Raw genomic sequence first — 27,037 nt, forward strand, 5'->3', positions numbered from 1 at the left:
AGTAACCACTTTCAGGTATCTTTATATATATAATACTATATACTTTATATATATCTTAATATATATATTTAATATGATTAGCTGTACTGTACTTTCGAATTAACTTTAATCAAAGTCTGCCTCTGTACACTTCTACTTGATGTAGAACAGGTAGTATTAACAGGGTTTCTGCAGGTTTAAAGAGTATGGCCGCTTTTATCAAATCTAACTACTTCATCTGTCCAAGGGCCAGAGTTGTTCTCAGTAGACACTGCGAGGGCCAGATGCTCTTCTAAAATACAATGTCAATGTTCCTTCAATCTATCTATTCTTCTTTAGTCTTTGTCAATGTTAAGACTCATTTTACCTGTACCGCTGCACGCCACTAGGGGGCGATATTTTTGTCATTTGCAGTGAAAACTACGTGCAGTTTTCCATTGTTTCATTTCATTTATTTGGTCTGCAGTATCTTAAAAACCTTTCAACTCTGGATTTAAGGATTACTAATCATTCGATTGTGGAACATCAGCATCATGGCCGTAACACCAACCCTCTTCACACAGAAACATGCAGTAAAACTCGACCAACCGTATGACAAAACCCTTTATTGAAAAGCTCAGATGTTCTTCAGCGGGTCGGGAGGGAGAAGAGAAGAGGAGGTCCATCTCACGCGGCGGAGAACCTGGGCAGCTGGTTGCCCAGGATCACCTGCCGGTCGACGCCCTGTTCGGAGATCACCGCCAGGCGCACCACGCCGCCACTCGAGCCGTCGCGCTCCATGGCCAGGGACAGCGCTGGTGGGCGAGGGGGTGGGGTTTATTCATATTTCACTGGTTGTTTCTTACTTGATGAGAAGGTGCGAGCTGGTCTCACCTTTAGCGGTGAACTGCAGACACTCCTCTCTGCTCATCCCGGTCCTGTAGTTGGAGTCGACGTAGCCGTAAATGTAGGTGCTGCCGGACCCGCCCACTGACACGGGCTGCCTGGTCATCATGCCGCCCACCGGCACGGTGTACACCTATCACAACACACACAATGACGCACAGTAAATCGTCCGCGAAACCAACTCACAAATAGTGAGATACACAGCAGCACAGCACACGGTGCACACAGTGAAATTTGTCCTCTGCATTTAACCATCACCCTGAGTGAGCAGTGGGCACCATGACAGGCGCCCGGGGAGCAGTGTGTGGGGACGGGACCTTCATCATATACGTGGATAAGGACCCACCTGTCCTCCTCTCCGCTTGTCCCACCCGGCCACGATGATGCCCGCCATCAGCTCCTCTCTGTACCTGTAGCACATCTCCTTAAAGAGGTTGGCGGCCGTCTGGACCTGCGGCGGCTCGTCCAGCTCGATGCTGCGGAGGAGAAGGCGGCGTTAAGAGCACCATGGCGAAACCCGGCGCCGCGGGACCCTCCGTCTCACCTGTGGAAGCCCAGCTGGTAGGTGACCGAGTCAGCGATGGCCTGGGTGTCGGCCGCCGAGCCCGAGCGGCAGCAGAAGATCCGCTCGTGGATGGGCGTGAGTTTATCCGTCACCCTGTTGGCGATGTAGGCGCTGCACAAGGAAAAAGGAACACGGCGTCAGCTCGAATACACGACCAACACCCGTCACAGTCCGAAACGTCTCTCACCCCGTAGTCGTCCTGGAGTCGGCACCCATCACCACGCCGCCATCAAACTCCACAGCCATGATGGTGGTCTGTACAATTCACGCAAGAGTTTCACTAAACACAATTTTTTTTGCTTTTATGTTAGTCTTGTTGGTCCCCAAATTTAAATGCTAATGAGGAGGAGAGAGGCGGGACTAGGAGGAGAGCGGCCTATAGAAATTGAGCTGGAAATACGTCATCAACACCATCCACCAACCACGATGTTTGGTACAGACAGGAAGTCGTGTCTGCGTTTTTCCAGATAAAAATAAAATGAACCCGCTGGTTTGATTGTCACATGTGATACACAGCAGCAAAGCACACGGTGCACACAGTGAAATTTGTCCTCTGTATTTAACCATCACCCTGAGTGAGCAGTGGGCAGCCATGACAGGCGCCCGGGGACCAGTGTGGGGGGACGGTGCTTTGCTCAGTGGCACCTTGGCGGATCGGGATTCAAACCGGCAACCTTCAGATTATGGGGCCGCTTCCTTAACTGCTACGCCACCACTGCCCCATTCTTCAGAGTCTCACGTGACAGAACTAAAATAATTTATTTATTTATTTATTTTATTTTTACATCCAAACACTGAGCAACTACGATGCTTCACATGTTTGGAAGCCATGACGGTTGGTGGAGATAATGTTTTAGGGGCGGGGTGGGAAAAAGCATGAGAAACGGGAGGTAACCTTTCCCCTTATGACGTCATAAGGGGGACAAATTCCAGATCCGACCATCTGAGCTGCCGCTCTCTGAACGGTGAAGCAGAATGAACAAAATGCTCTTTACACATATCACCATTTCTAGCCACTGCAGGACCAGAGACTGGCTGGGGAACTCGTATTAATGTTCAATCATCTCACAAAGTCACATTTTCATAATAGGGGACCTTTAAAAACAACTTCCAGATGTTATTTTTATGATGAAATTAAAATTGGATCCAACGGACTCGACAAGCGCGTTTAAAAGGTCTACTGTATAAATGATATAAATTATAGATTTGAGGGGTTTGTGGCTTTTTTGCGGTTCTCTGAGCTTCGACTTCTGCTGTCTCATCCACATCCGCACCGCTGACTCCTTCTCTCGGTCTTTCACTGAGTCTTGAACACACGTCCCTCGCCGCCACGGATACAGTCGATTTAAAAGCTCACCCCGGTGCTGACTTCCCGATACGTCCAGTCGGGCGCCGCGTCGCTACAAGGAGAAGAATGAAGTTGCCGAGCGAGGCCCATGGTCAACGCGGCCGCCATCATGGAGCGTAACTACGTTCTGGGCATGCGCACTGCGGGCACTCAAAAACAAGACCGACGACTCTCATGTCACTCCCACTGTTCACATTTACAGCATTTACCAGACGCCCATATCCAGAGCAACTTACAATCAGTAGTTATAGGGACAGTCCCCCACAAATAATATAAAATAATTAATAAATAAAATACAGTGTCATATGTAGTAATTTGAGATTTTTTTTTTCCTCGAATCGTACTTCTTGTTTTGTGAACGTCTTTGTTGTTGGCAGACGACACATTGTCTGCCACACTGCCTGACCGAGCAAAAGATCCTAAATTATTTAAAATTATTCTTCTTAAAATAAATGCTGCTTTGTAGATGAGCACATGTAATTGTGTTAAGTAACATTTATATGAATTTAGACGGGTTCGGATTTTTAAAAGTTGAACGCTGTACCCAAATGAATCAGGCAGCAGCGCACGCTGACGCTTAAGGGTCCTTCAGGCTGTCCGTCAGCCAGGAAGCCGAAGGTAAACAGTCACACTCGTCATCTTTAATGGTTTAATATAGGGTTTAATATAAAGCCTCGATTAATGTGCCCTGCGCGTCCTTCCAGATGACCGTCCACAACCTGTACATCTTTGACCGGAACGGCACCTGCCTCCACTACAGCGAATGGAACCGGAAAAAGCAAGCGGGGATCTCCAAGGAGGAGGTGAGGTGGAGAACGTTCCTACTGTCCACTGCAGTGGACGGTGGTCCTCACACCGAACCGCTCTTCTCCCGCTGTTCGCGTGGGGTGACTGACAGCTGTCAATCAAAATCACACCTGGGTGTCAGATATAATACCACACGGCTAGTTATGACTTCTGCTGCAAATTGTTCGGATTTAAACCGTGTTTTGTGTATGTTACACGTAATGTGACATGATGCATGATGGGAGGCTGACCATTCCTGTCCTTGAACCCGCCCCCTGACCCCGCCCTGCCAGGAGTTTAAGCTGATGTATGGAATGCTGTTCTCCATTCGTTCTTTTGTCAGTAAGATGTCTCCACTGGACATGTATCCTGCTGGTGTGTGTGTGTGTATGTGTGTGTGTGTGTGTGTGTGTGTGTGTGTGAGAACTTGGTGAAACCGCATTGTCCTTAACGGTGGGCGTGTTCAGGAAAGACGGCTTCGTGGCCTATCAGACGAGCCGCTACAAGCTGCATTATTATGAGACGCCGACCGGGATGAAGATCATCATGAACACAGACCTGGGCGTCCCCAGCTGCCGGGACGTCCTGCACCAGATCTACAGCACGGTGAGTGCGGCGCGTGTCTCGCTGCAGCTGGAAGTGGGTGCTTCTGATGGCGCTGCTCTCTCTGTCTCCGTAGCTGTATGTAGAGTACATCGTGAGGAACCCGCTGTGCGTGCTGGGAGAGCCTCTGCAGAGCGAGCTCTTCACCAGCCGCCTGGACTCGTTCGTTCGCGCTCTGCCCTTCTTCAGCGTCCGAGCTGCGTGAACGGACCGGCACCGCTGGGCTGGAGTTAAAATGAGCCTCAGTAATGGAGCACCGATGGAGAACTTTTTGCTGAAAATAAAGTGGACGTTGGAACCCCACTGGTTATTGATTGTTCATTTATTCAGGTTTTGGTTCTGGTTATTGATCAAGCAAACCAGGTTCTCATTTTTGAACCTTTTTTCTTATTAACCCACCCTGCCTGGTTGTATTTGATACCCTAGCCAAGAATCGTCCAAGAATTAAAGTCAAACCAGGTGGACAAGTAGCAGCAATATGATAATATATACCAGTATACTTAGTATATGTGGTATATAAAATGATAATTATAATAATACAGCAGAACAGTGTGTCGTAATTAAGATCAGTATTGTTGTTTGTGCAGTTTGCAGAAAATTCTGTGGACAATATTAATAAGTGTGTGTGTGTATGTACAGTACAGGCCAAAGGTCTGGACACCTTCTCATTCAATGTGTTTTCTTTACCATGTGACCATTTACGTTGGTAGATTCTCACTGAAGGCACCAGAACTATGAATGAACACATGTGGAGTTCTGTACTTAACAAAAAGTGGAGACCTGACCTCCACAGTCACCGGACCTGAACCCAATCCAGATGGTTTGGGGTGAGCTGGACCAACAAGTGCTAAACACCTCTGGGAACTCCTTCAAGACTGTTGGAGAAGCATTTCAGGTGACGACCTCTTGAAGCTCATGGAGAGAATGCCAAGAGTGTACAAAGCAGTAATCAGAGCAAAGAAACTAGAATATAAAACATGTTTTCACTTATTTCACCTTTTTTTGTTAAGTACATAACTCCACACGTGTTCATTCATAGTTCTGATGCCTTCAGTGAGAATCTACCAACATAAATGGTCATGAAGATAAAGAAAACACGTTGAATGAGAAGGTGTCCAAACTTCTGGCCTGTACTGTGTGTGTGTGTGTGTGTATATATATATATATATTTACACACACACCCACACACACATACAGATTAAAAAGTGTGTTGTAAATTTTTTTTCTACAGAAATCTGAAACTTCACGTTAGAGGATTTATATATATATGTATGTATGTATGTATGTATGTATATTTTAATCTTGATATTTATGGTTGCTATCATGGGGGGGGGGGTCATGTGTCATGTGAACCGCCATGGTGCCACTTTTACAGTAAATTGAGCCCAAATGCATGCTCATAAGCATGTGATTTTTTAGTGTCATGTTATTCCATGTCATTCACGACTCGTCCAGCAAGTAAGTATCATGGTAATTTTAATAATAATCTTCTTATAATGAGGCATGGACGGAAAGGGAACCCCCAGAGGTCGTCCACAATTATTAAATCAAATTCGAGCAGGTCTGATCGTTTATAGTGTTGGGACCCTAGATTTTAATGCAGATATTCAACTTACTCAGGAGAAAAGCCTTTTTGGGGGTTTTATTGTCTATAAGATCTCAAAGTGTTATAAACAACGTAAAAGAGGAAAGGGGGGTTCGTTTCATTCACACACATTCATACAGCGGTCTTGATAAACGTTAAGGTGCCGGATTTCACCTTAATCAGATTATTAGGTACAAACTTTAGGAGAAGGCTATGCTGCTTCTTGGTTTCCACTTCTTCACTGCCAACGTTATCTGCAGTAGGACCACCGTCCAATATTGTGGTGCTGCAGGGAGGGCTGGCATAGCTTCTGCCCCCTTGAATGCGGTACCATCTCTGTTCCCCCACATTGAGGTCCCCTTGATGAAGGTACCGTCCCCACGCGCTGCTCCCCGGGCGCCTGTCATGGTGCCCACTGCTCACCAAGGGTGATGGTTAAATACAGAGGACACGTTTCACCGTGTGCTGCGCTGCTGTGTCTCACAATGACAATCACCTCTCATTCACTAGACCTCGTTTCACCAAAAGAGCTGTAGGAGGGAGACATCTACCTCCAGCCACTCTTCTCCCACGTTCTTCAGGAGAAACGTACCTGGAACCAACAGGTTCACATCCTGGGGATACAAAATCACCACTGACCGCTCTGCCTGTGTGTGTGTGTGTTATGTCACATAATCCAACATCCTCCATCAAAATATACCATCTGTCCCTTCTCACACACACACACACACACACACTGAAATATAAACCAGTAACGTTTCCCTCCTGCCCCTCGCTCTCTGGAATAAGCACCCACCACCACCACCACCCGTGTAGCCCGGTGTGTGTGATGAAAGTGCGAGGCTGTTTGTCCTGTCTGCATTGTGAACATATTTGAGATAATCCCAGATGAGGGCCAGTAATATAATCTCTGCATTTTTATCCAGGACAAATAGAACATGATGGCCAGAGGAGTTGATGAAACACACACGCAGAGACGTGTTCCTATAAAAGCTGATTTCACGTTCCACATAGTGATGGAGTAGCGATGAAATCTATTAACGGTTCATTTTTGTGTAACAGAATGTGACCGTGAGAGTCCCAAACACACTCAAATGAACAGGAGTGGCTGTGGGATTAGGGCCGGACAGGCGGGATTATGTCTGCAATGTTGCTGTCACCGTGTGTTGGTCGCAACCCGTCACACGCTGACCTGTGACACCCACTGGTTTCCTGTTACGTAACCGGGGGGGTCAGAGCGGTCAACAAGCACATCTGTCTCCAGTCCTGACCACTCAACTCCCCATCATCTAATCACCTCTGTCATTTAACCAATCCGACCGTGCTGAGCTGCTGATCCATACGCTGTGTGTGTGTGTGTGTGTGTGTGTGTGTGTGTGTGTGTATTGATTAATAAAGCAGTTGGGACGTGAAGGGACTGCAAGCGCTGGGAAATCCCAGTATTGTAATTTACACCTGTAATCCCTAATCCCTGACGGAGGAGATCCGTTTATCTGGACTCGTAATTAAATCTGCAGATGTGATGGCCCGTCGCCACGCTCATCAGCGCTGCTGTAATCTGCCCGAATCGCTTTCAACATGCTGTCACTCAGGAGGGCGAGATGGGCGGAGTTTCAGAGAGAGAGAGAGAGAGAGAGAAGAGGAACGACGGACCTGTCACTCAGTCACAAATTATGACGGAATTATCAAGCATTGAGAGCAACCAGCAGGGCACCAGTCACCGAGATATTCGGAATGACCGTGGATTCGATTTTTAGACTTTTATGAAGAGTGTGTGGGGGCTTGTGTTTCCGAGGTTGTCGTCTTGGTACATATGCTGTGTGCTTGAGGCTTTTGTTGAGTAAATGTTGTGTATTAGATCTGAGGTACGCATTGCTGTACATGGAGAGTGTATGTTAACTATCTGAGGTGTGTGAAGATTTGTGCAGGGCATCGAGATTCGAGTTTATGCCACACTGTTGAGGTATTTGTAGCGTGTGTGTAAGTTTTGGGGTTTGGTATCGAGTATATTCCTCACTTTTGAGGTATTTGTAGCGTGTGAGTAACAGATTTGAGGTTTGGTATCGAGTATATTCCTCACTTTTGAGGTATTTGTAGCGTGTGAGTAACAGATTTGAGGTTTGGTATCGAGTTTATGCCACACTGTTGAGGTATTTGTAGCGTGTGTGTAAGTTTTGAGGTTTGGTATCGAGTATATTCCTCACTTTTGAGGTATTTGTAGCGTGTGAGTAACAGATTTGAGGTTTGGTATCGAGTTTATGCCACACTGTTGAGGTATTTGTAGCGTGTGTGTAAGTTTTGAGGTTTGGTATCGAGTATATTCCACACTGTTGAGGTATTTGTAGCGTGTGTGTAAGTTTTGAGGTTTGGTATCGAGTATATTCCTCACTTTTGAGGTATTTGTAGCGTGTGAGTAACAGATTTGAGGTTTGGTATCGAGTTTATGCCACACTGTTGAGGTATTTGTAGCGTGTGTGTAAGTTTTGAGGTTTGGTATCGAGTATATTCCTCACTTTTGAGGTATTTGTAGCGTGTGAGTAACAGATTTGAGGTTTGGTATCGAGTTTATGCCACACTGTTGAGGTATTTGTAGCGTGTGTGTAAGTTTTGAGGTTTGGTATCGAGTATATTCCACACTGTTGAGGTATTTGTAGCGTGTGTGTAAGTTTTGAGGTTTGGTATCGAGTATATTCCTCACTTTTGAGGTATTTGTAGCGTGTGAGTAACAGATTTGAGGTTTGGTATCGAGTTTATGCCACACTGTTGAGGTATTTGTAGCGTGTGTGTAAGTTTTGAGGTTTGGTATCGAGTATATTCCACACTGTTGAGGTATTTGTAGCGTGTGTGTAAGTTTTGAGGTTTGGTATCGAGTATATTCCTCACTTTTGAGGTATTTGTAGCGTGTGAGTAACAGATTTGAGGTTTGGTATCGAGTTTATGCCACACTGTTGAGGTATTTGTAGCGTGTGTGTAAGTTTTGAGGTTTGGTATCGAGTATATTCCACACTGTTGAGGTATTTGTAGCGTGTGTGTAAGTTTTGAGGTTTGGTATCGAGTATATTCCTCACTTTTGAGGTATTTGTAGCGTGTGAGTAACAGATTTGAGGTTTGGTATCGAGTTTATGCCACACTGTTGAGGTATTTGTAGCGTGTGTGTAAGTTTTGAGGTTTGGTATCGAGTATATTCCTCACTTTTGAGGTATTTGTAGCGTGTGAGTAACAGATTTGAGGTTTGGTATCGAGTTTATGCGTGTGTGTAACTGATAAGATGTTTGCTGGTCGGGCCGGCTCCGCTGCTGCCCCCCATCTCGGAGGGGCAGGTAAGGGCAGGTTTTCGGTGGGGGAGCTGTACGGGTTCAGTAAGAAGAGTAAGCCCATGGTGAGCATGCCCGAGGTTTGTGAGCGTTCCTCAGCCCGAGCGCGTGGAAACGAAGCGGCAAAGGGGCGGGGCTCTGACGCTGGGATCCTGGCAGGGCAGATCCTTGAAGCCGCACGCCGCCTGATGGAACGCCGGAGACTGGAGCTTTTCTTGAGGGAGGTCAACCTGTCCATCACAGACACTGTTGCTGACCAGACCAACATGCCATACAGGTGAGTGTCACACACCTTACATGCACGTTCACACTCGCCTTGTATTGAAGTGGGTGTCCTCTGGGATCTCACAAGCCCTGCACATTAGGTGGACTTGTTCTTAGTGTGTGATGATGTGGGATGCTCCTAGTCTGCCATGTCAGGACCTACCAAAAGTGGTTCCAGGAAGAAGAATCTGTGAACTGGCAACAGGATGACGGACAGCCAAGCCTTGGTACCAGATACCACTGCAGACAGTGGAGTGGAGTCCATACCTTGCAAAAATAGGACCTACCCAACGTTACTTAGATGGTGATAATGTTAAGCCTGATGGGTCTAGTAAAGAGCAAGTGAAGTGAGACACTGCAGCACAGCACACAGTGCACACAGCGAAATGTGTCCTCTGCATTTAACCATCACCCTGAGTGAGCAGTGGGCACCATGACAGGCGCCCGGGGAGCAGTGTGTGGGGACGGTGCTTTGCTCATTGCGGGTTCTGATCCGGTGATGCTGGGGCAGTGGCTGGATGGTGCGGTGGGTAAGGGGAGCTCCTGGTGGCCGTGGAGGAGGAGAACACAGCAGATTGGGAGAGAGTTGTCTAAATGATGTTCTCAGCTGTCTCCACTCGCTCTTCTCTACTTGAACTCTTTCCTCTTCCTGCCCATGCGCCACATGCTTCCCCAATCATAGTTTCTGCAGGATGTCTTCTCCAGGGTTCACTGCGAAACAATGAAGATAACCCTGAGTAAGTCTGGATGATCCAGTAGCTCCCTCTGCTGGAGAACTGCAGTGATTCATGCTGGACTCATCAGTCAGCAGACTGATTCACAGCATTTACCAGATGCCCTTATCCAGAGCGACTTACAGTCAGTAGTTACTGGGACAGTCCCCCCCTGGAGACACTCGGGGTTAAGTGTCCTGCTCAGGGACACGATGGTAGTAAGTGGGGTTTGAACCCGGGTCTTCTGGTTCTTAGGCGAGTGTGTTACACACTAGGCTACTACCACCCTATTTACCACATTTCTGGTTTCATTTGTGAAATGTTAGAGGTGCTGGCATCCTCTGCGCTGATGGCCATCAGTCTTCATTTTGGACAAACGTGTTTTTACCGAATTTCGGTCTCTGATTCAACACAACCTGACATGGACAGTAGTAACCTGGCGGTTACACTTTCTTCAGAGGGTCTCTTGGCTGCAGATGACGGGACGGTTGTACGTGAAGGCCACGCCCGTCTTCCATCACTCCCCCGGCAGCGGGTCGATGCAGATGTAGTCCTGGTTCCGCTGGAGGAGGCTGCGCGGGGTTCTCGGGGTGCCACCTAATATCTTTGTTAGGGGCGGCCCTGTGTGTTCACGGTTTACAAAATGTGGAGTTTGAGTTGACGGCTGCACCAAAGTCCCGCCCCCCACGCCCACATGCCTATATTATGTGCCTTTTCTGACGTGTGTTTCAATATTTAATTTTCAATAAGAAAAAACGAATAAAAGCTTAAAATCACAGTAACAAGCTTTACCTGGACAAGGAACGCGGCTGTGATGAAGATTTCCATCACCGTGGTGATGTCCTGCTGGACGATGAGGAGGATGATGGCTGCCGGACACTCCTCGGTGATGCAGCGGAAGCCGTAGCCAATTGTGGTCTGCGATGTGCCTATATTATACCTCTCTAGCCTGCCATGCTCCCCATTTCTTCATCCCACCCAACAACCAACAACGTTCATTTAAACCAAACGTAGACCTTACAACCTTACAAAACTAGACTATACCTCTCTAACCTGCCATTCTCACCATTCATTCATACCACCCAACAACCAACAATGTTCATTTATACCAAACGTAGACCTTACAACCTTACAAAACTAGACTATACCTCTCTAACCTGCCATTCACCCCATTCATTCATCCCACCCAACAACCAACAACGTTCATTTAAACCAAACGTAGACCTTACAACCTTACAAAACTAGATTACACCTCTCTAACCTGCAATTCTCATCATTCCTTCATCCCACCAACAACCAACAACGTTCATTTAAACCAAACGTAGATCTTACAACCTTACAAAACTAGATTACACCTCTCTAACCTGCCATTCACCCCATTTACTCATCCCACCCAACAACCAACAATGTTCATTTAAACCAAACGTAGACCTTACAACCTTACAAAACTAGATTACACCTCTCTAACCTGCAATTCTCCCCATTCATTCATCCCACCCAACAACCAACAATGTTCATTTAAACCAAACGTAGACCTTACAACCTTACAAAACTAGATTACACCTCTCTAACCTGCAATTCTCCCCATTCATTCATCCCACCCAACAACCAACAATGTTCATTTAAACCAAACGTAGACCTTACAACCTTACAAAACTAGATTACACCTCTCTAACCTGCCATTCACCCCATTCATTCATCCCACCCAACAACCAACAATGTTCATTTATACCAAACGTAGACCTTACAACCTTACAAAACTAGACTATACCTCTCTAACCTGCCATTCTCACCATTCATTCATCCCACCAATAACCAACAATGTTCATTTATACCAAACGTAGACCTTACAACCTTACAAAACTAGATTACACCTCTCTAACCTGCCATTCACCCCATTCACTCATCCCACCAATAACCAACAATGTTCATTTATACCAAACGTAGACCTTACAACCTTACAAAACTAGATTACACCTCTCTAACCTGCCATTCTCCCCATTTACTCATCCCACCCAACATCATCAATGTTCATTTAAACCAAACGTAGACCTTACAACCTTACAAAACTAGATTAAACTACTCAAAAAATTTTGCTGTTCTCTCCATCTATTCATCCCACCCAACAGACAAGTTAGCGTTGTAGTATCTCCTGTCTTGGTCATTTAATTTCAAATCAAATTGAATTTAGAATAATTTCTTAGTGCATTATACTTTTATTTAGGAGGGGGCTGCTACATAAATCCAAATTTTGCACTTATTTCCAGCTTCCACGTGTCATATGTATTTCACTGTGGCATTTTTTGTATTCTCTGACCTGACGTTACATTAGACTTTTGCACATTATTAATTTTTTTTTTAATCTAGAAATAAACCTAAGTCATTTTAGGCAAAACACTTCCATTCAAATGTTCAGTGTAATTTGAAACGTGAAATGAGTTTGGATGGAAAAAAAAAGTAAAGAAAAACAACGGCACACACTCAGCTACCCAGAAAAAAGGTCAGAAGGTTGTAAAACGCCAGAACCCAACATCGCTCCAGTCCACCTCAACCTGACATGAGTGGTAATGGCCTAGCGGGTAAAACACTCGCCTATGAACCAGAAGATCCAGGTTCAAACCCCACTTACTACCATCGTGTCCCTGAGCAAGACACTTAACCCTGAGTGTCTCCAGGGGGGGACTGTACCTGTAACTACTGGTTGTAACATGCTCTGGATAAGGGCGTCTGGTAAATGCTGTAAATGTAAATGACATGGTCCACACCTGATGGTCTACATGTTCCTGCCTGTCAGCTGATTCACCTCTCAGCCATGGCCTTTATTACCTGGTCTGTCTGTCTGTGTGTATGTATGTATGTATGTGTGTGTGTGTGGTGGGTTGCTCTACAGACCAGAATGGCCATGTTACTCCCGCCATCTGTCCGACAGGGAGAGGGAGAGAGAGAGAGAGAGAGAGAGAGCAAGTGAGTGTGTAAAAGTGTGAGTGTTGTGTCAAACTGACCTAAATCCAACTTGTGCTGATTGTCCTCTTCAATGTCAGCTGTGTGTGTGTGTGTGTGTGTGTGTGTGTGAGAGAGAGAGAGAGAGAGAGAGAGATTTCTCCACTAGAGGGCACTGTACTGTAACAATTACGCAAAAGTATTCATGTTAGAAGCCTTGTGTGTGTATGTTTGTTTTGAATGTGTGTGTGTTTGCACGAGTGTGTGTTTGCTTGTATGTGTGTGTGTGTGTGTAACTGATCAGGAATTCTGACCCATACTGTCTCGTCAGCAATTACTATGTCCTAAGTAGAGGTGAAAGGTTACATTACAGGGCAGTTGACGTGATATAATTCCTACAAAGCAGGATGTTTGCATGTGTGTGTGTGTGTGTGTGTGTGTTTGTGCGTGTTTGCTTGTATGTATGTGTGTTTGTGCGTGTGCGTGTTTGCTTGTATGTATGTGTGTGTTTGTGCGTGTGCGTGTTTGCTTGTATGTATGTGTGTGTTTGTGCGTGTTTGCTTGTATGTATGTGTGTGTGTTTGTGCGTGTGTGTGTTTGCTTGTATGTATGTGTGTGTGTTTGTGCGTGTGTGTGTTTGCTTGTATGTGTGTGTTTGTGTTTGCTTGTATGTATGTGTGTGTGTTTGTGCGTGTGTGTGTTTGCTTGTATGTATGTGTGTGTGTTTGTGCGTGTGTGTGTTTGCTTGTATGTATGTGTGTGTGTTTGTGCGTGTGCGTGTTTGCTTGTATGTATGTGTGTGTGTTTGTGCGTGTGTGTGTTTGCTTGTATGTATGTGTGTGTGTTTGTGCGTGTGTGTGTTTGCTTGTATGTATGTGTGTGTGTTTGTGCGTGTGCGTGTTTGCTTGTATGTATGTGTGTTTGTGCGTGTGCGTGTTTGCTTGTATGTATGTGTGTTTGTGCGTGTGCGTGTTTGCTTGTATGTATGTGTGTGTTTGTGCGTGTTTGCTTGTATGTATGTGTGTGTGTTTGTGCGTGTGTGTGTTTGCTTGTATGTATGTGTGTGTGTTTGTGCGTGTGTGTGTTTGCTTGTATGTATGTATGTGTGTTTGTGCGTGTGCGTGTTTGCTTGTATGTATGTGTGTTTGTGCGTGTGCGTGTTTGCTTGTATGTATGTGTGTGTTTGTGCGTGTGCATGTTTGCTTGTATGTATGTGTGTGTTTGTGCGTGTTTGCTTGTATGTATGTGTGTGTTTGTGCGTGTGTGTGTTTGCTTGTATGTATGTGTGTGTTTGTGCGTGTGCATGTTTGCTTGTATGTATGTGTGTGTTTGTGCGTGTTTGCTTGTATGTATGTGTGTGTGTTTGTGCGTGTTTGCTTGTATGTATGTGTGTGTGTTTGTGCGTGTGTGTGTTTGCTTGTATGTATGTGTGTGTGTTTGTGCGTGTGCGTGTTTGCTTGTATGTATGTGTGTGTTTGTGCGTGTGTGTGTTTGCTTGTATGTATGTGTGTGTTTGTGCGTGTGCATGTTTGCTTGTATGTATGTGTGTGTTTGTGCGTGTTTGCTTGTATGTATGTGTGTGTGTTTGTGCGTGTGTGGTGTTTAGCTTGTATGTATGTGGTGTGTGTTTGTGCGTGTGTGTGTTTGCTTGTATGTATGTGTGTGTGTTTGTGCGTGTGCGTGTTTGCTTGTATGTATGTGTGTGTGTTTGTGCGTGTGCGTGTTTGCTTGTATGTATGTGTGTGTTGTGGCGTGTGCATGTTTGCTTGTGTGTATGTGTGTGTTGGTGCGTGTTTGCTTATGTATGTGTGTTTGTGCGGTGTGTGTGTTTGCTTGTATGTATGTGTGTGTGTTTGGTGCGTGTGTGTGTTTGCTTGTATGTATGTGTGTGTGTTTGTGCGTGTTTGCTTGTATGTATGTGTGTGTGTTTTGTTGCGTGTGCGTGTTTTGCTTGTATGTGTGTGTGTGTTTGTGCGTGTGCATGTTGCTTGTATGTATGTGTGTGTTTGTGGCGTGTTTGCTTGTATGTATGTGTGTGTGTTTTGTGCGTGTGTGTGTTTTGCTTGTATGTATGTGTGTGTGTTTGTGCTGTGTGTGTTTGCTTGTATGTATGTGTGTGTGTGTGTGCGTGTGCGTGTTCGTGTATGTATGTGTGTGTGTTTGTGCGTGTGGCGTGTTTGCTTGTATGTATGTGTGTGTTTGTGCGTGTGCATGTTTGCTTGTATGTATGTGTGTGGTTGTGCGTGTTGCTTGTATGTATGTGTGTGTGTTTGTGCGTGTGTGTGTTTGCTTGTATGTATGTGTGTGTGTTTGTGCGTGTGTGTGTTTGCTTGTATGTATGTGTGTGTGTGTTTGTGCGTGTGCGTGTTTGCTTGTATGTATGTGTGTGTGTTTGTGCGTGGCGTGTTTGCTTGTATGTATGTGTGTGTGTTGTGCGTGTGTGTGTTTGCTTGTATGTATGTGTGTGTGTTTGTGCGTGTTTTGCTTGTATGTATGTGTGTGTGTTTGTGCGTTTGTGTGTTTGCTTGTATGTATGTGTGTGTGTTTGTGCGTGTGCGTGTTTGCTTGTATGTATGTGTGTGTTTGTGCGTGTGCATGTTTGCTTGTATGTATGTGTGTGTTTGTGCGTGTTTGCTTGTATGTATGTGTGTGTTTGTGCGTGTGTGTGTTTGCTTGTATGTATGTGTGTGTGTTTGTGCGTGTGTGTGTTTGCTTGTATGTATGTGTGTGTGTTTGTGCGTGTGCGTGTTTGCTTGTATGTATGTGTGTGTGTTTGTGCGTGTGCGTGTTTGCTTGTATGTATGTGTGTGTGTTTGTGCGTGTGTGTGTTTGCTTGTATGTATGTGTGTGTGTTTGTGCGTGTTTGCTTGTATGTATGTGTGTGTGTTTGTGCGTGTGTGTGTTTGCTTGTATGTATGTGTGTGTGTTTGTGCGTGTGCGTGTTTGCTTGTATGTATGTGTGTGTGTTTGTGCGTGTGCATGTTTGCTTGTATGTATGTGTGTGTGTTTGTGCGTGTTTGCTTGTATGTATGTGTGTGTGTTTGTGCGTGTGTGTGTTTGCTTGTATGTATGTGTGTGTGTTTGTGCGTGTGTGTGTTTGCTTGTATGTATGTGTGTGTGTTTGTGCGTGTGCGTGTTTGCTTGTATGTATGTGTGTGTGTTTTTGTGTGTCGTGTTTGCTTGTATGTATTTGTGTGTGTTTGTGCGTGTGTGTGTTTGCTTGTATGTATGTGTGTTTTTTTGCGTGTTTTGCTTGTATGTTTGTTTTTTTTTTGCGTGTGTGTTTTGCTTATAGTGTGCGTGTTTGCTTGTATGTATGTGTGTGTGTTTGTGCGTGTGCGTGTTTGCTTGTATGTATGTGTGTGTGTTTGTGCGTGTGCGTGTTTGCTTGTATGTATGTGTGTGTGTTTGTGCGTGTGCGTGTTTGCTTGTATGTATGTGTGTGTGTTTGTGCGTGTTTGCTTGTATGTATGTGTGGTGTTTGTGCGTGTGTGTGTTTGCTTGTATGTATGTGTGTGTGTTTGTGCGTGTGCGTGTTTGCTTGTATGTATGTGTGTTAAAGCTGAATCAGCAGCTCTCTGATCGTCTGTCTGCCTGCAGCTGGATTTGTGGTCAGTCGGCTGATCGCTGCTGCTGCTGCTGTTACTACGTTTCAGATGAGAACAAACGACCCATCAGTCACAGCAACACTCACATCAGCACACACACGCGCACACACACACACACACACACACACACACACACACACACTCGCACAGTACAGCAGATGACTCATCGCTTTTAACATCATCATTACTGGGTTTACACAAATTTGGCCTGTGTGTGCATGTGTGTGCGTGTGTGTGCGTGCGTGTGTGTATGTGTGCGTGTGAGTGTGTGTGTGCATGTGTGTGCGTGTGAGTGTGTGTGTGCATGTGTGTGCGTGTGAGTGTGTGTGTGCATGTGCGCATGTTTGTTGCCGGGGGAAGGGACATGAAAGGCAGTGAAAATGTTCCATTTACCACTTCAATATCTGCCACTACACTCGCCGCTCAATACTGATTGATTTTACTAATGTACCTTGTGTGTGTGCGTGTGTGTGTTTGTGCGCCCGTGGGACACGTCTTCCTGCTTTGTAGGAATTATATCACGTCAACTGCCCCGTAATGTAACCTTTCACCTCTACTTAGGACATAGTAATTGCTGACGAGACAGTATGGGTCTGAATCCCTGATCAGTTACACACACACACACACACACACACACACTTAACATCAGAAATACACACAACGCAAGGAAACAAACGTACCACACAACGTCCTCATTCAGAGCGCCTTACAGTCAGTAGTGATGGGGACAGTCCCCCTGGAGACACTCAGCGTCCATGGTAGTAAGTGGGGTTCGAACCCGGGCCTCTCTGTGCTCCCACCTTTGAACTGGTGATGATAAAGAGCTGTCACCGCTGCTGAGTGGCAGCGCCGCGGGGCGGTGACGTGTCCCCGTCCTGTCCGCTCCGATCCCTCACTGCCGCGCGTCCCCGCGTTCCATCGGCCGCGTCGCCGTGCCAGGTGGCGCTCACCTGTGCCCGCCCACGGCCACGCCCACCCGCGTCACTGCGTCCCTCTTCCATCGCGCTGTGGAGCGGAGCTGCTCTTGTTGCTGGTGGACCTGCTGGACGTTCTGGAGCGATGATCACGGTCACGGACTGGAGCTGATGGTACAGAAGCTGCTCAGGTTCTCATGTCGACAAAATAAAGTGCTGGACTGGTTATTGTTGTAGTTGGTAGATACTGTAGATGATTGATTATGGGTGATCTCTACTGGATTTTTTACTGTTTTTAGATGATGCAGAATTGATTATGATTATTAGACGCTGTAGGCTTGATTATAGTTGTTGAATGCAGATACTGTACTGGATTTATTATCATTGTTGATGGTAGATACTGTACTGGATTAATTATCATTGTTTATGGTAGATACTGTACTGGATTAATTATCATTGTTGATGGTAGATACTGTACTGGATTCATTATCATTGTTGATGGTAGATACTGTACTTGATTCATTATCATTGTATATGGTAGATACTGTACTGGATTAATTCTCCTTGTTAATGGTAGATACTGTACTGAATTAATTATCGTTTTTGATGGTAGATACTGTACTGGATTAATTATCATTGTTTATGGTAGATACTGTACTGGATTAATTATCATTGTTTATGGTAGATACTGTACTGGATTCATTATCATTGTTGATGGTAGATACTGTACTTGATTCATTATCATTGTATATGGTAGATACTGTACTGGATTAATTCTCCTTGTTAATGGTAGATACTGTACTGAATTAATTATCGTTGTTGATGGTAGATACTGTACTGAATTAATTATCATTGTTGATGGTAGATATTGTACTGGATTAATTATTGTTGTTAATGGTAGATACTGTACTGGATTCATTATCATTGTTGATGGTAGATACTGTACTGGATTAATTATCATTGTTGATGGTAGATACTGTACTTGATTCATTATCATTGTATATGGTAGATACTGTACTGGATTAATTCTCCTTGTTAATGGTAGATACTGTACTGAATTAATTATCGTTGTTGATGGTAGATACTGTACTGAATTAATTATCATTGTTGATGGTAGATATTGTACTGGATTAATTATTGTTGTTAATGGTAGATACTGTACTGGATTCATTATCATTGTTGATGGTAGATACTGTACTGGATTAATTATCATTGTTGATGGTAGATACTGTACTTGATTCATTATCATTGTATATGGTAGATACTGTACTGGATTAATTCTCCTTGTTAATGGTAGATACTGTACTGAATTAATTATCGTTGTTGATGGTAGATACTGTACTGAATTAATTATCATTGTTGATGGTAGATATTGTACTGGATTAATTATTGTTGTTAATGGTAGATACTGTACTGAATTCATTCTTCTTGTTAATGGTAGATACTGTACTGAATTAATTATCGTTGTTGATGGTAGATACTGTACTGAATTAATTATCATTGTTGATGGTAGATATTGTACTGGATTAATTATTGTTGTTAATGGTAGATACTGTACTGAATTCATTCTTCTTGTTAATGGTAGATACTGTACTGAATTAATTATCGCTGTTGATGGCAGATAGTGTACTGGATTAATTCTTCTTGTTGATGGTAGATACTGTACTGGATTAATTCTCCTTGTTAATGGTAGATACTGTACTGAATTCATTCTTCTTGTTAATGGTAGATACTGTACTGGATTAATTATCGTTTTTGATGGTAGATACTGTACTGAATTCATTCTTCTTGTTAATGGTAGATACTGTACTGGATTAATTATCGTTGTCGATGGCAGATACTGTACTGGATTAATTCTCCTTGTTAATGGTAGATACTGTACTGAATTCATTCTTCTTGTTAATGGTAGATACTGTACTGAATTAATTATTGTTGTTGATGGTAGATACTGAACTGAATTCATTCTTCTTGTTAATGGTAGATACTGTACTGAATTAATTATCGTTGTTGATGGTAGATACTGTACTGGATTAATTTTTCTTGTTGATGGTAGATACTTTACTGAATTAATTCTTCTTGTTGATGGTAGATACTGTACTGGATTAATTCTCCTTGTTAATGGTAGATACTGTACTGGATTAATTATCGTTGTCGATGGCAGATACTGTACTGGATTAATTCTCCTTGTTAATGGTAGATACTGTACTGAATTAATTATCGTTGTTGATGGTAGATACTTTACTGAATTAATTCTTCTTGTTGATGGTAGATACTGTACTGGATTAATTCTCCTTGTTAATGGTAGATACTGTACTGGATTAATTCTTCTTGTTGATGGTAGATACTGTACTGGATTAATTATCGTTTTTGATGGTAGATACTGTACTGGATTAATTATCGTTGTCGATGGCAGATACTGTACTGGATTAATTCTCCTTGTTAATGGTAGATACTGTACTGAATTAATTATCGTTGTTGATGGTAGATACTTTACTGAATTAATTCTTCTTGTTGATGGTAGATACTGTACTGGATTAATTCTCCTTGTTAATGGTAGATACTGTACTGGATTAATTCTTCTTGTTGATGGTAGATACTGTACTGGATTAATTATCGTTTTTGATGGTAGATACTGTACTGGATTAATTATCGTTGTCGATGGCAGATACTGTACTCGATTAATTCTCCTTGTTAATGATATATACTGTACTGGATTAATTCTCCCTTTTAATGGTAGATACTGTACTGAATTCATTCTTCTTGTTAATGGTAGATACTGTACTGAATTAATTATCGTTGTTGATGGTAGATACTGTACTGAATTCATTCTTCTTGTTAATGGTAGATACTGTACTGAATTAATTATCGTTGTTGATGGTAGATACTGTACTGAATTCATTCTTCTTGTTGATGGTAGATACTTTACTGAATTGAGTCCTGTTGCTAGGTGCTGTAGTATTGATTATCGTTGTTGTGGTAGCATCTTGGTGTAGTTTCTACGGCTACATCTCCAAGATGCAGGTGTCCATCGCCTGTACTGAGCACAACCTGAAGAGCCGCAGTAGTGAAGACCGCCTCTGTGTACGGACAACCAATCAAAATGCTGGGGCGGGGCAGGGAAGCAAGCAGCGGTACCTGAGCTCGCGACCTTACACGGCAGGGCACGCCCACATGAAGGAGGCTGTTGGTCACCATGGCTACATGAAGTACAGGTGAGAGAGCAGGTGAAGTAGACCACACACACACACACACACACACACACACACACTCTCACAATATTTGAATTTGTGCTCTGCAACTGGGGAGAGGTCGGCTTACAGGACGTGAAAGTTTAATGCGATGTTGAGTCGATGTGAATAATGGCGCGCACACACATGCAGATAAGTGTGTGTGTCTGTGTGTGTGTGTGTGTGTGTATTCTTCATTAATGTGTCCCTATAGTCTATAGATGCAGATTAAATATGGTAACAGTTACACACACACACACATGTTAATTCTCTGAAGAGTTTTATTCATCATGTTTAAACGAACTGTGCATTAGTTGTGGTTTTAACATATTCTCTTACACGCACACACACACAAAGACACACACACGACTGACTAGAGTGCAGGCGAGCTGCTCTGGACTCTCGTGCAATGTCTGCACGTCTGACCTCACTGCCCTGCTCTACACTCGGAATGAGATGTGAGTAGGTGAGTGTGTGAGTGTGTGAGTGTGTGTGTGTGTGTGTGTGTGTGTGTGTGTGAGTGTGTGTGCGTGCGCGCACGTGTACCCTTTATTTCTGAGGAAGATCTCAGATCAGGATCAATCATTCATTCCACTGTGTGTGTGTGTTTATATAGATATATGTACCTACATTTAATGAAGGTTGACTGAGCTTACATGGTCCAGTAAGCAGCCATAGCTATGGGGCGCACACACACACACACACACACACACACACACACACACAGTGTTATCCTGAGATAATAATTATCATTGTTCTGTGACTCACAGTTGTCCTGCAGAGACAGGAGTACCACACACACACACGCAGATTTACAAATCTGTCTAGATGTGCCACGTGAGGTGCTCCGTGCTCTGATCCTCGGAATGTGCCGGAGATGCCAGTAGTGTCAGTTTAACAGGACACACACACTTCCTTACCTTGCACGTACCAAAAATAGCGGCTCATTATTCTGAAATACTGTTCCACTTCCTCCGTGTGTGTGGGAACTGCTTACTGGGCATGTTTCTCTCGTTTTTGAATCCTGTGACTCAATTACTCCGCTGTGAACCGGAATGATCTGTAAGATGGCAGTGTGTGTGTGTGTGTGTGTGTGTGAACAAGATTATTTATTCTGTGCCCTACAGCCCATACATTTCCGCTCGTGGCGGCGGCTGTGTGAAAGAATTCGGATGAAATGGTCGATGTCTGTGATTAACGGGTTTATTCTCATGAATTATTGATCGTGTTTTATGCTTCGTTTTCATTTGGTCGTCGTGGTGACTGATTACTGCAGTAGAGAGAGGCGACTCAATTAAAACTTTCACTGCTCTGCTGTCCTCTCTACTTGTAAAAAGGTTCTTAACCAGGAAGCTGTGAAGGTCCCTGCTGTTTGTTAAGGTGGGGCGAGGGGCGTGGCAGGGCGGTGTGGGTTTCTGACAGTGGAAATCATGTCAGACCATGGGATGGTAAGAGGTTGGGCCATATGTAAGACCATCTTGGACTGGGCAGATGGCTGGACCTTCATGGCTTAGACCATGTTGGATCTGCTGGGTCAACATCGATGGATCAGGTCTTCATGGACCTTCTGTGTTGATCATCCATCAACAAGTTCGAGTACAAAGTTACATTCTGCCATAAAGTGACCATGCGCGACATCGACAAACTGGGCTACAGAAGGTTCAAGCATTGGACACAGGCACTGCATTTTTTTTTTAATATTTTGTATGAAAAGTAGTTTCATACATGACATCATATGAAATACAAATCAGTACAAATAAATCAAATCAGAAAACAAAAAAACTCAGAGCCACTCAAATAATTCCTCCATGGTTTTCTCTGGTTGCGTCTGATTTATGGATCAGCGTGTGAATTCTTCTCTCGTTTTTATATTTCTCTTTTATTTCCGCACTTTTTATAAAACCGCATACTCATCCAGCGTATTTTTCAAAGCATATCTGATTCTTTCCATTGACATACATCGTGCCGTATTATCAATGTCCAGTAGTGGGAGTTTCTGTTGAACGTTAAAGTTCGTTTGGCCTGTAGAATGACAAACGTCTGTAAATACATATTGTTTAGTATGCAAATCAATATTTCTTGGATATAAGTGTAACAGTATTAGTTTAGGGTCTAGTGGAATATTCACATACAAAAAGACCCCAAAAGCATTCAGTAATGTTCTTCCAAAATGTGCTGATTTCATCACATACCATTTAAAGCAAGTATCAGGTATATTCCTGTTGTATTTACTTAGTTTAATAAGTGTTATATGCGTTCACATCAACCAGTTATACTGGAGCAACTTCAGATTTGTCCTGCTTGTTTGTGTCTGGGCTGTTGGAAGATCCTCCTTTAACTCTGCCCTCCATGCATCAAGTTTGGACAAAGAAGTCTCCTCAGATCCTGACGAGAGCCGGTTATATATGATCAAAACCAGCCTAGAGTAACATATAATGTAGACAATGAAGACGGACAGCATTAAACCTGTAACATGAATACTGAGGGTGGAAAGTCCCACGGTGTTCAGGTGTCTGATGGCCTGTGGGATGAAGCTGTTGCAGAGTCTGGCTGTGAGGGCCCGAATGCTTCAGTACCTTTTTCTCGGTACAATGCTGGTACCGATGCAGCGTGTGTGGTAAATGTCCAAGACTCAGATCTTCTCAGCTGTCCTCACTATCTGCTGTAGGGTCTAGCAGCCTGATATGAAGCAGTTTGCAAACAAGACAGTGATGCAGCTGGTCAGAATGCTTTCAATGGTCCCTCTGTAGAAGGTAGGCCTTCCTTGGCCTACAAAGCCAAGCAAGGGTTGTACCCTCCTACCTCAGATCCTTTACCAGCACTGCTCTGCTGGTACCAACATCTCTCAGCTTTCAGCTAGACTCTTCTCTGACTTGGAGACTACGTGGTGGAATGAACTTCCACTAGAGTCATTAGAGCGCAAGTGAACTTGGATTGGTCAGGAGGTCAGACCATCGTTGGACTGCCCATCGCGAGTCTGGTATTGATCCGAACCACCAAGAGTCCTGCAGAGGGTGGGATGATCACGGGTCCGACCATCTCAGGTCACTTTTAGTCAAGTTGTAGATGACTGACTGACTCTCTTTTGTCTCCAGGAACCTGGGGAAGTCTGGACTGAGAGTTTCCTGTTTGGGACTGGGTACGAACACACACACACACACACATTCAGCCTCATACACACACACACACTATTCACTAACACACTCTTATTTTCCTATTCCAGGTACATGGGTTACTTTTGGTTCTCAGATTTCTGATGAGGTGACTTCATTCTGCCTCCTCGTTTGGAATAGTTGGTAAAAGGTGGCCTAATTAAATCCCGTTTTAGACCTGTGTGGGTTCTTGTCTGCTCTGCAGATGGCTGAGAACCTTGTGACCATCGCGTACGATAACGGCGTGAACCTGTTCGACACGGCAGAGATCTATGCTTCTGGAAGGTCAGTGACTCCCCACTTTCAACACTGGTGAAAAGGTTAAAAAAGTGAAAGTGACATGAAAGTGTCATTGTGAGACACTGCAGCACAGCACATGGTGACACAGTGAAACGTGTCCTCTGTATTTAACCGTCACCCTTGGTGACAGTGGGCACCATGACAGGCGCCCGGGGAGCAGTGTGTTTGGGACGGGACCTTCATCAAGGGGACCTCAGTGGTTCTTGGCGGATCGGCGGTTTGGGGTTTCGAACCGACAACCTTCTGATTACGGGGCCGCTTCCTTACCTGCGAGGCCACCACTGCCCCAACTTGCACAATCTCCAGCGTTCCTCACCACACCCATTTTCCCCCTGACCCTTGATCTTGTATTGCTTCAAGCGGTGCCTGATGGTAGGCAGGAGACTCCTGAATTCATTTGAGTGGAACCTTCCTAGAGAAGATGATCCACATGCAGAACATCCATCTTTCTGCTCCAGCTGATGGCTGTGGGTTTGCTCCACTTAGTAAGTTTCTTCTTCTCTCTTTCTAGAGCTGAGGTTACACTTGGGAATATCATGAAGAAGAAGGGATGGAGGTAAGGTGTGTGTGTGTGTGTGTGTGTGAGTGTGTGTGTATTTATAGATTTGATTGTTAATCCTTCAGACTGTTCTGAATCACAGAAAGACAAAAATAATCACCGACTCTACCCTTCCTGTCCTCCGCCAGGCGCTCCAGCTTTGTGGTGACAACCAAGATCTACTGGGGTGGACAGTGAGTTGCGTCCTTGCCGCATGGATGTGTGTGTGAGTGTGAGTGTAACGTGTACCTTGTGTTGTTCCACAGGGCGGAGACAGAGCGGGGCTTGTCCAGAAAGCACATCGTAGAAGGTATGACGTCCATCTTCCTGCCAACTTCAGCTGCACGTCGTATCCAGATGTTAATGTGTGTGTGTGTGTGTGTGTTTGCAGGTCTGCGGGCATCATTGTCCCGACTGCAGATGGAATACGTGGACATCGTCTTTGCTAATCGCTCTGATCTCAACACTCCAATGGAAGGTCTGAGTGTTCCTGGTCGTGTTGAAGGTCGGTCTGGTTACAGCTCTGGTCTGAGATCCCTGGTCTGGTGTGACCTTTGTGTTTCAGAGGTGGTGAGGGCCATGACCTTTGTGATCGACCAGGGGATGGCCATGTACTGGGGGACGTCGCGCTGGAGTGCCATGGAGATAATGGTGACGTTAGGAATCGGCTTCTGTTCTCATAGTTAATTAGTAGTTAGTTAGTTGGTTAGTTAGTTGTGCCGCTGCACATTTCCGCTGGAGAAACGACCAAGGCAGGAATTACAGGGTTAAACCAGTTTAAACACACACGCACACACACACAGTCCAGAGTGCCGCCCCTCAGATGAGACATTATGTCAAATTAGTGTGTGTGTGTGTGTGTGTGTGAGGTGTTTACAATGGACAAACAGTCTAACCTGATCCCCTGTGTGTGTGTGTGTGTGTGTGTGTGTGTGTAGGAGGCGTACTCGGTGGCCAGACAGTTTAACCTGATCCCACCAGTGTGTGAACAGGCCGAGTATCATTATTTCCAAAGAGACAAGGTGGAAGTGCAGCTGCCTGAACTCTATCACAAGATCGGTGAGCACACACACACACACACACACACACACACACACACACTCTCATCTGGTGACCCCAGATCTGCACACATTATGAAATGTGCAACAGTTGTGTATGCAGGTGTAGCATGTGTGTGTGTGTGTGTGTGTGTGTGTCTCAGGTGTGGGAGCGATGACGTGGTCCCCTCTCGCCTGTGGACTTATCACAGGGAAGTACAGTGACGGCGTCCCAGACACGTCCAGAGCTGCCCTGAAGGTGTGTGTGTGTGAATTCACCAGCGGCGTGTGTTGCCGTGTGTGGATGAGAGTGTGTTGCGTGTGTGCAGGGGTATCAGTGGCTGAAGGAGAAGGTGCAGAGTGAAGAAGGCCGCAGGCAGATGGAGAAAGCGAGAGAGCTCCACCTGCTGGCCGACAGGCTCGGCTGCACCCCGGCCCAGCTGGCCATCGGTGAGAGGAGCCGCCGGCGTCCAGGTCACGTGACCGACCGTCCGGACATGAACACTCTCTCTCTCTCTCTCTCTCTCTCCCGGCCCAGCCTGGTGTCTGAGGAGCGAGGGCGTGAGCGCCGTGCTGCTGGGCGTGTCCAGCGCGGAGCAGCTGCTGGAGAACCTGGGCTCCATACGGGTAACGGTGATCTCAACCAGCACTTCTACCCAAATAACACATGCATTTACAAATCAAGACAAAAAAGGTATCTTTTTCTTTCTATTCTCCCACTTTTCTATCCATTACAGGTCCTGTCCCTGATGACCCCGCAGATGGTCTTCGAGATCGACTCGCTTTTGGGGAACCGGCCGCACTCCAAGAAGGAGACACGGACCTGAGCTGCATCCCACCTGCATGACCCGATATCTAGCAAACTACCTACAATCCACACCAAAAATCTCCATATTCTCACGCTCTGTTTATTTACTTATACACACATATAGATTTAAATGTATATATTCTTCGACGTGTGCTTCCATTCAAGTCGTCATGTGATCAGGAACCCTGATCCTGCTCGGAGCATGATGGACCTACGATGGGGGACTGATGGGACTGCATGGAATCACCAGAGGTCACGTGTCCACCCATCAGAGCTGAGATACAGACCACCTTCCCAGCACCAGATCTAGACTGCAGCGAATGTGTCCCTGTGTTATGGTCCGCCTGTAACGACGAATGGGGAATCGTTTGTAAAAAGATGATGATGAGTGATGATGAATAAAAATACTAACTTATATCGACACATGAGCTCCGTTCATTATTGCTCAATATGAACATTCTTCAATCATTG

General features: G+C 44.9%; 3 protein-coding genes across 8 annotated transcripts; 2 read left to right on the forward strand and 1 right to left on the reverse strand.

Moving 5' to 3' along the window:
* Nucleotides 1–564: 564 nt before the first annotated feature.
* On the reverse strand, nt 565–2,922 carry psmb6 (proteasome 20S subunit beta 6). The gene is made up of 6 exons (XM_028980492.1): nt 2,787–2,922; nt 1,617–1,684; nt 1,409–1,540; nt 1,211–1,340; nt 853–997; nt 565–773 (listed from the first exon to the last, which is right to left on the reverse strand). The coding sequence occupies exons 1-6, from the start codon at nt 2,886–2,888 to the stop codon at nt 646–648; spliced, it is 705 nt and encodes a 234-aa protein (XP_028836325.1). The 5' UTR covers nt 2,889–2,922; the 3' UTR covers nt 565–645.
* A 412-nt stretch (nt 2,923–3,334) lies between these two features.
* trappc1 (trafficking protein particle complex subunit 1) lies at nt 3,335–4,469 on the forward strand. Its single transcript, XM_028980643.1, has 5 exons — nt 3,335–3,395; nt 3,482–3,580; nt 3,857–3,927; nt 4,031–4,169; nt 4,243–4,469. Exons 2-5 carry the CDS (start codon nt 3,482–3,484, stop codon nt 4,369–4,371), a joined length of 438 nt encoding a protein of 145 aa, XP_028836476.1. The 5' UTR covers nt 3,335–3,395; the 3' UTR covers nt 4,372–4,469.
* Nucleotides 4,470–7,392: 2,923 nt separating this feature from the next.
* LOC114790312 (voltage-gated potassium channel subunit beta-2-like) lies at nt 7,393–26,989 on the forward strand. Of its 6 annotated transcripts, XM_028980320.1 has the most exons (15): nt 17,658–17,678; nt 20,520–20,716; nt 23,827–23,870; nt 23,955–23,992; nt 24,089–24,168; nt 24,695–24,739; nt 24,871–24,915; nt 24,988–25,031; nt 25,113–25,199; nt 25,287–25,372; nt 25,660–25,780; nt 25,923–26,017; nt 26,088–26,208; nt 26,297–26,385; nt 26,496–26,989. In XM_028980320.1, exons 1-15 carry the CDS (start codon nt 17,676–17,678, stop codon nt 26,583–26,585), a joined length of 1,185 nt encoding a protein of 394 aa, XP_028836153.1. In that variant the 5' UTR covers nt 17,658–17,675; the 3' UTR covers nt 26,586–26,989. The 6 variants fall into 6 exon arrangements, with proteins under 6 accessions (XP_028836126.1, XP_028836117.1, XP_028836109.1 ...); XM_028980293.1 differs by lacking the exons at nt 17,658–17,678; nt 20,520–20,716 and adding an exon at nt 7,393–9,342; XM_028980284.1 differs by lacking the exons at nt 17,658–17,678; nt 20,520–20,716 and adding exons at nt 7,393–8,857; nt 8,982–9,342 and having other exon boundaries at nt 25,113–25,372.
* Nucleotides 26,990–27,037: the final 48 nt, after the last annotated feature.

The sequence above is a fragment of the Denticeps clupeoides genome, chromosome 1 (assembly GCF_900700375.1).
Source record: "Denticeps clupeoides chromosome 1, fDenClu1.1, whole genome shotgun sequence".
Taxonomy (NCBI): domain Eukaryota; kingdom Metazoa; phylum Chordata; class Actinopteri; order Clupeiformes; family Denticipitidae; genus Denticeps; species Denticeps clupeoides.

Bases quoted from the DNA above. Each gene is read 5' to 3' on its own strand.
- psmb6 (XM_028980492.1), bottom strand. From the start codon at position 2,888: ATGATGGCGGCCGCGTTGACCATGGGCCTCGCTCGGCAACTTCATTCT. The intron at 1,341-1,408 runs GTGAGACGGAGG...TCTCCTCCGCAG, and splicing joins TACCAGCTGGGCTTCCACAG to CATCGAGCTGGACGAGCCGC. The intron at 774-852 runs GTGAGACCAGCT...CTCGCCCACCAG, and splicing joins TCTGCAGTTCACCGCTAAAG to CGCTGTCCCTGGCCATGGAG.
- trappc1 (XM_028980643.1), top strand. From the start codon at position 3,482: ATGACCGTCCACAACCTGTACATCTTTGACCGGAACGGCACCTGCCTC. The intron at 3,928-4,030 runs GTATCCTGCTGG...GGGCGTGTTCAG, and splicing joins AAGATGTCTCCACTGGACAT to GAAAGACGGCTTCGTGGCCT. The intron at 4,170-4,242 runs GTGAGTGCGGCG...CTGTCTCCGTAG, and splicing joins TGCACCAGATCTACAGCACG to CTGTATGTAGAGTACATCGT.
- LOC114790312 (XM_028980276.1), top strand. From the start codon at position 9,020: ATGTTTGCTGGTCGGGCCGGCTCCGCTGCTGCCCCCCATCTCGGAGGG. The intron at 24,169-24,694 runs GTCAGTGACTCC...CTCTCTTTCTAG, and splicing joins GAGATCTATGCTTCTGGAAG to AGCTGAGGTTACACTTGGGA. The intron at 24,740-24,870 runs GTAAGGTGTGTG...GTCCTCCGCCAG, and splicing joins ATGAAGAAGAAGGGATGGAG to GCGCTCCAGCTTTGTGGTGA.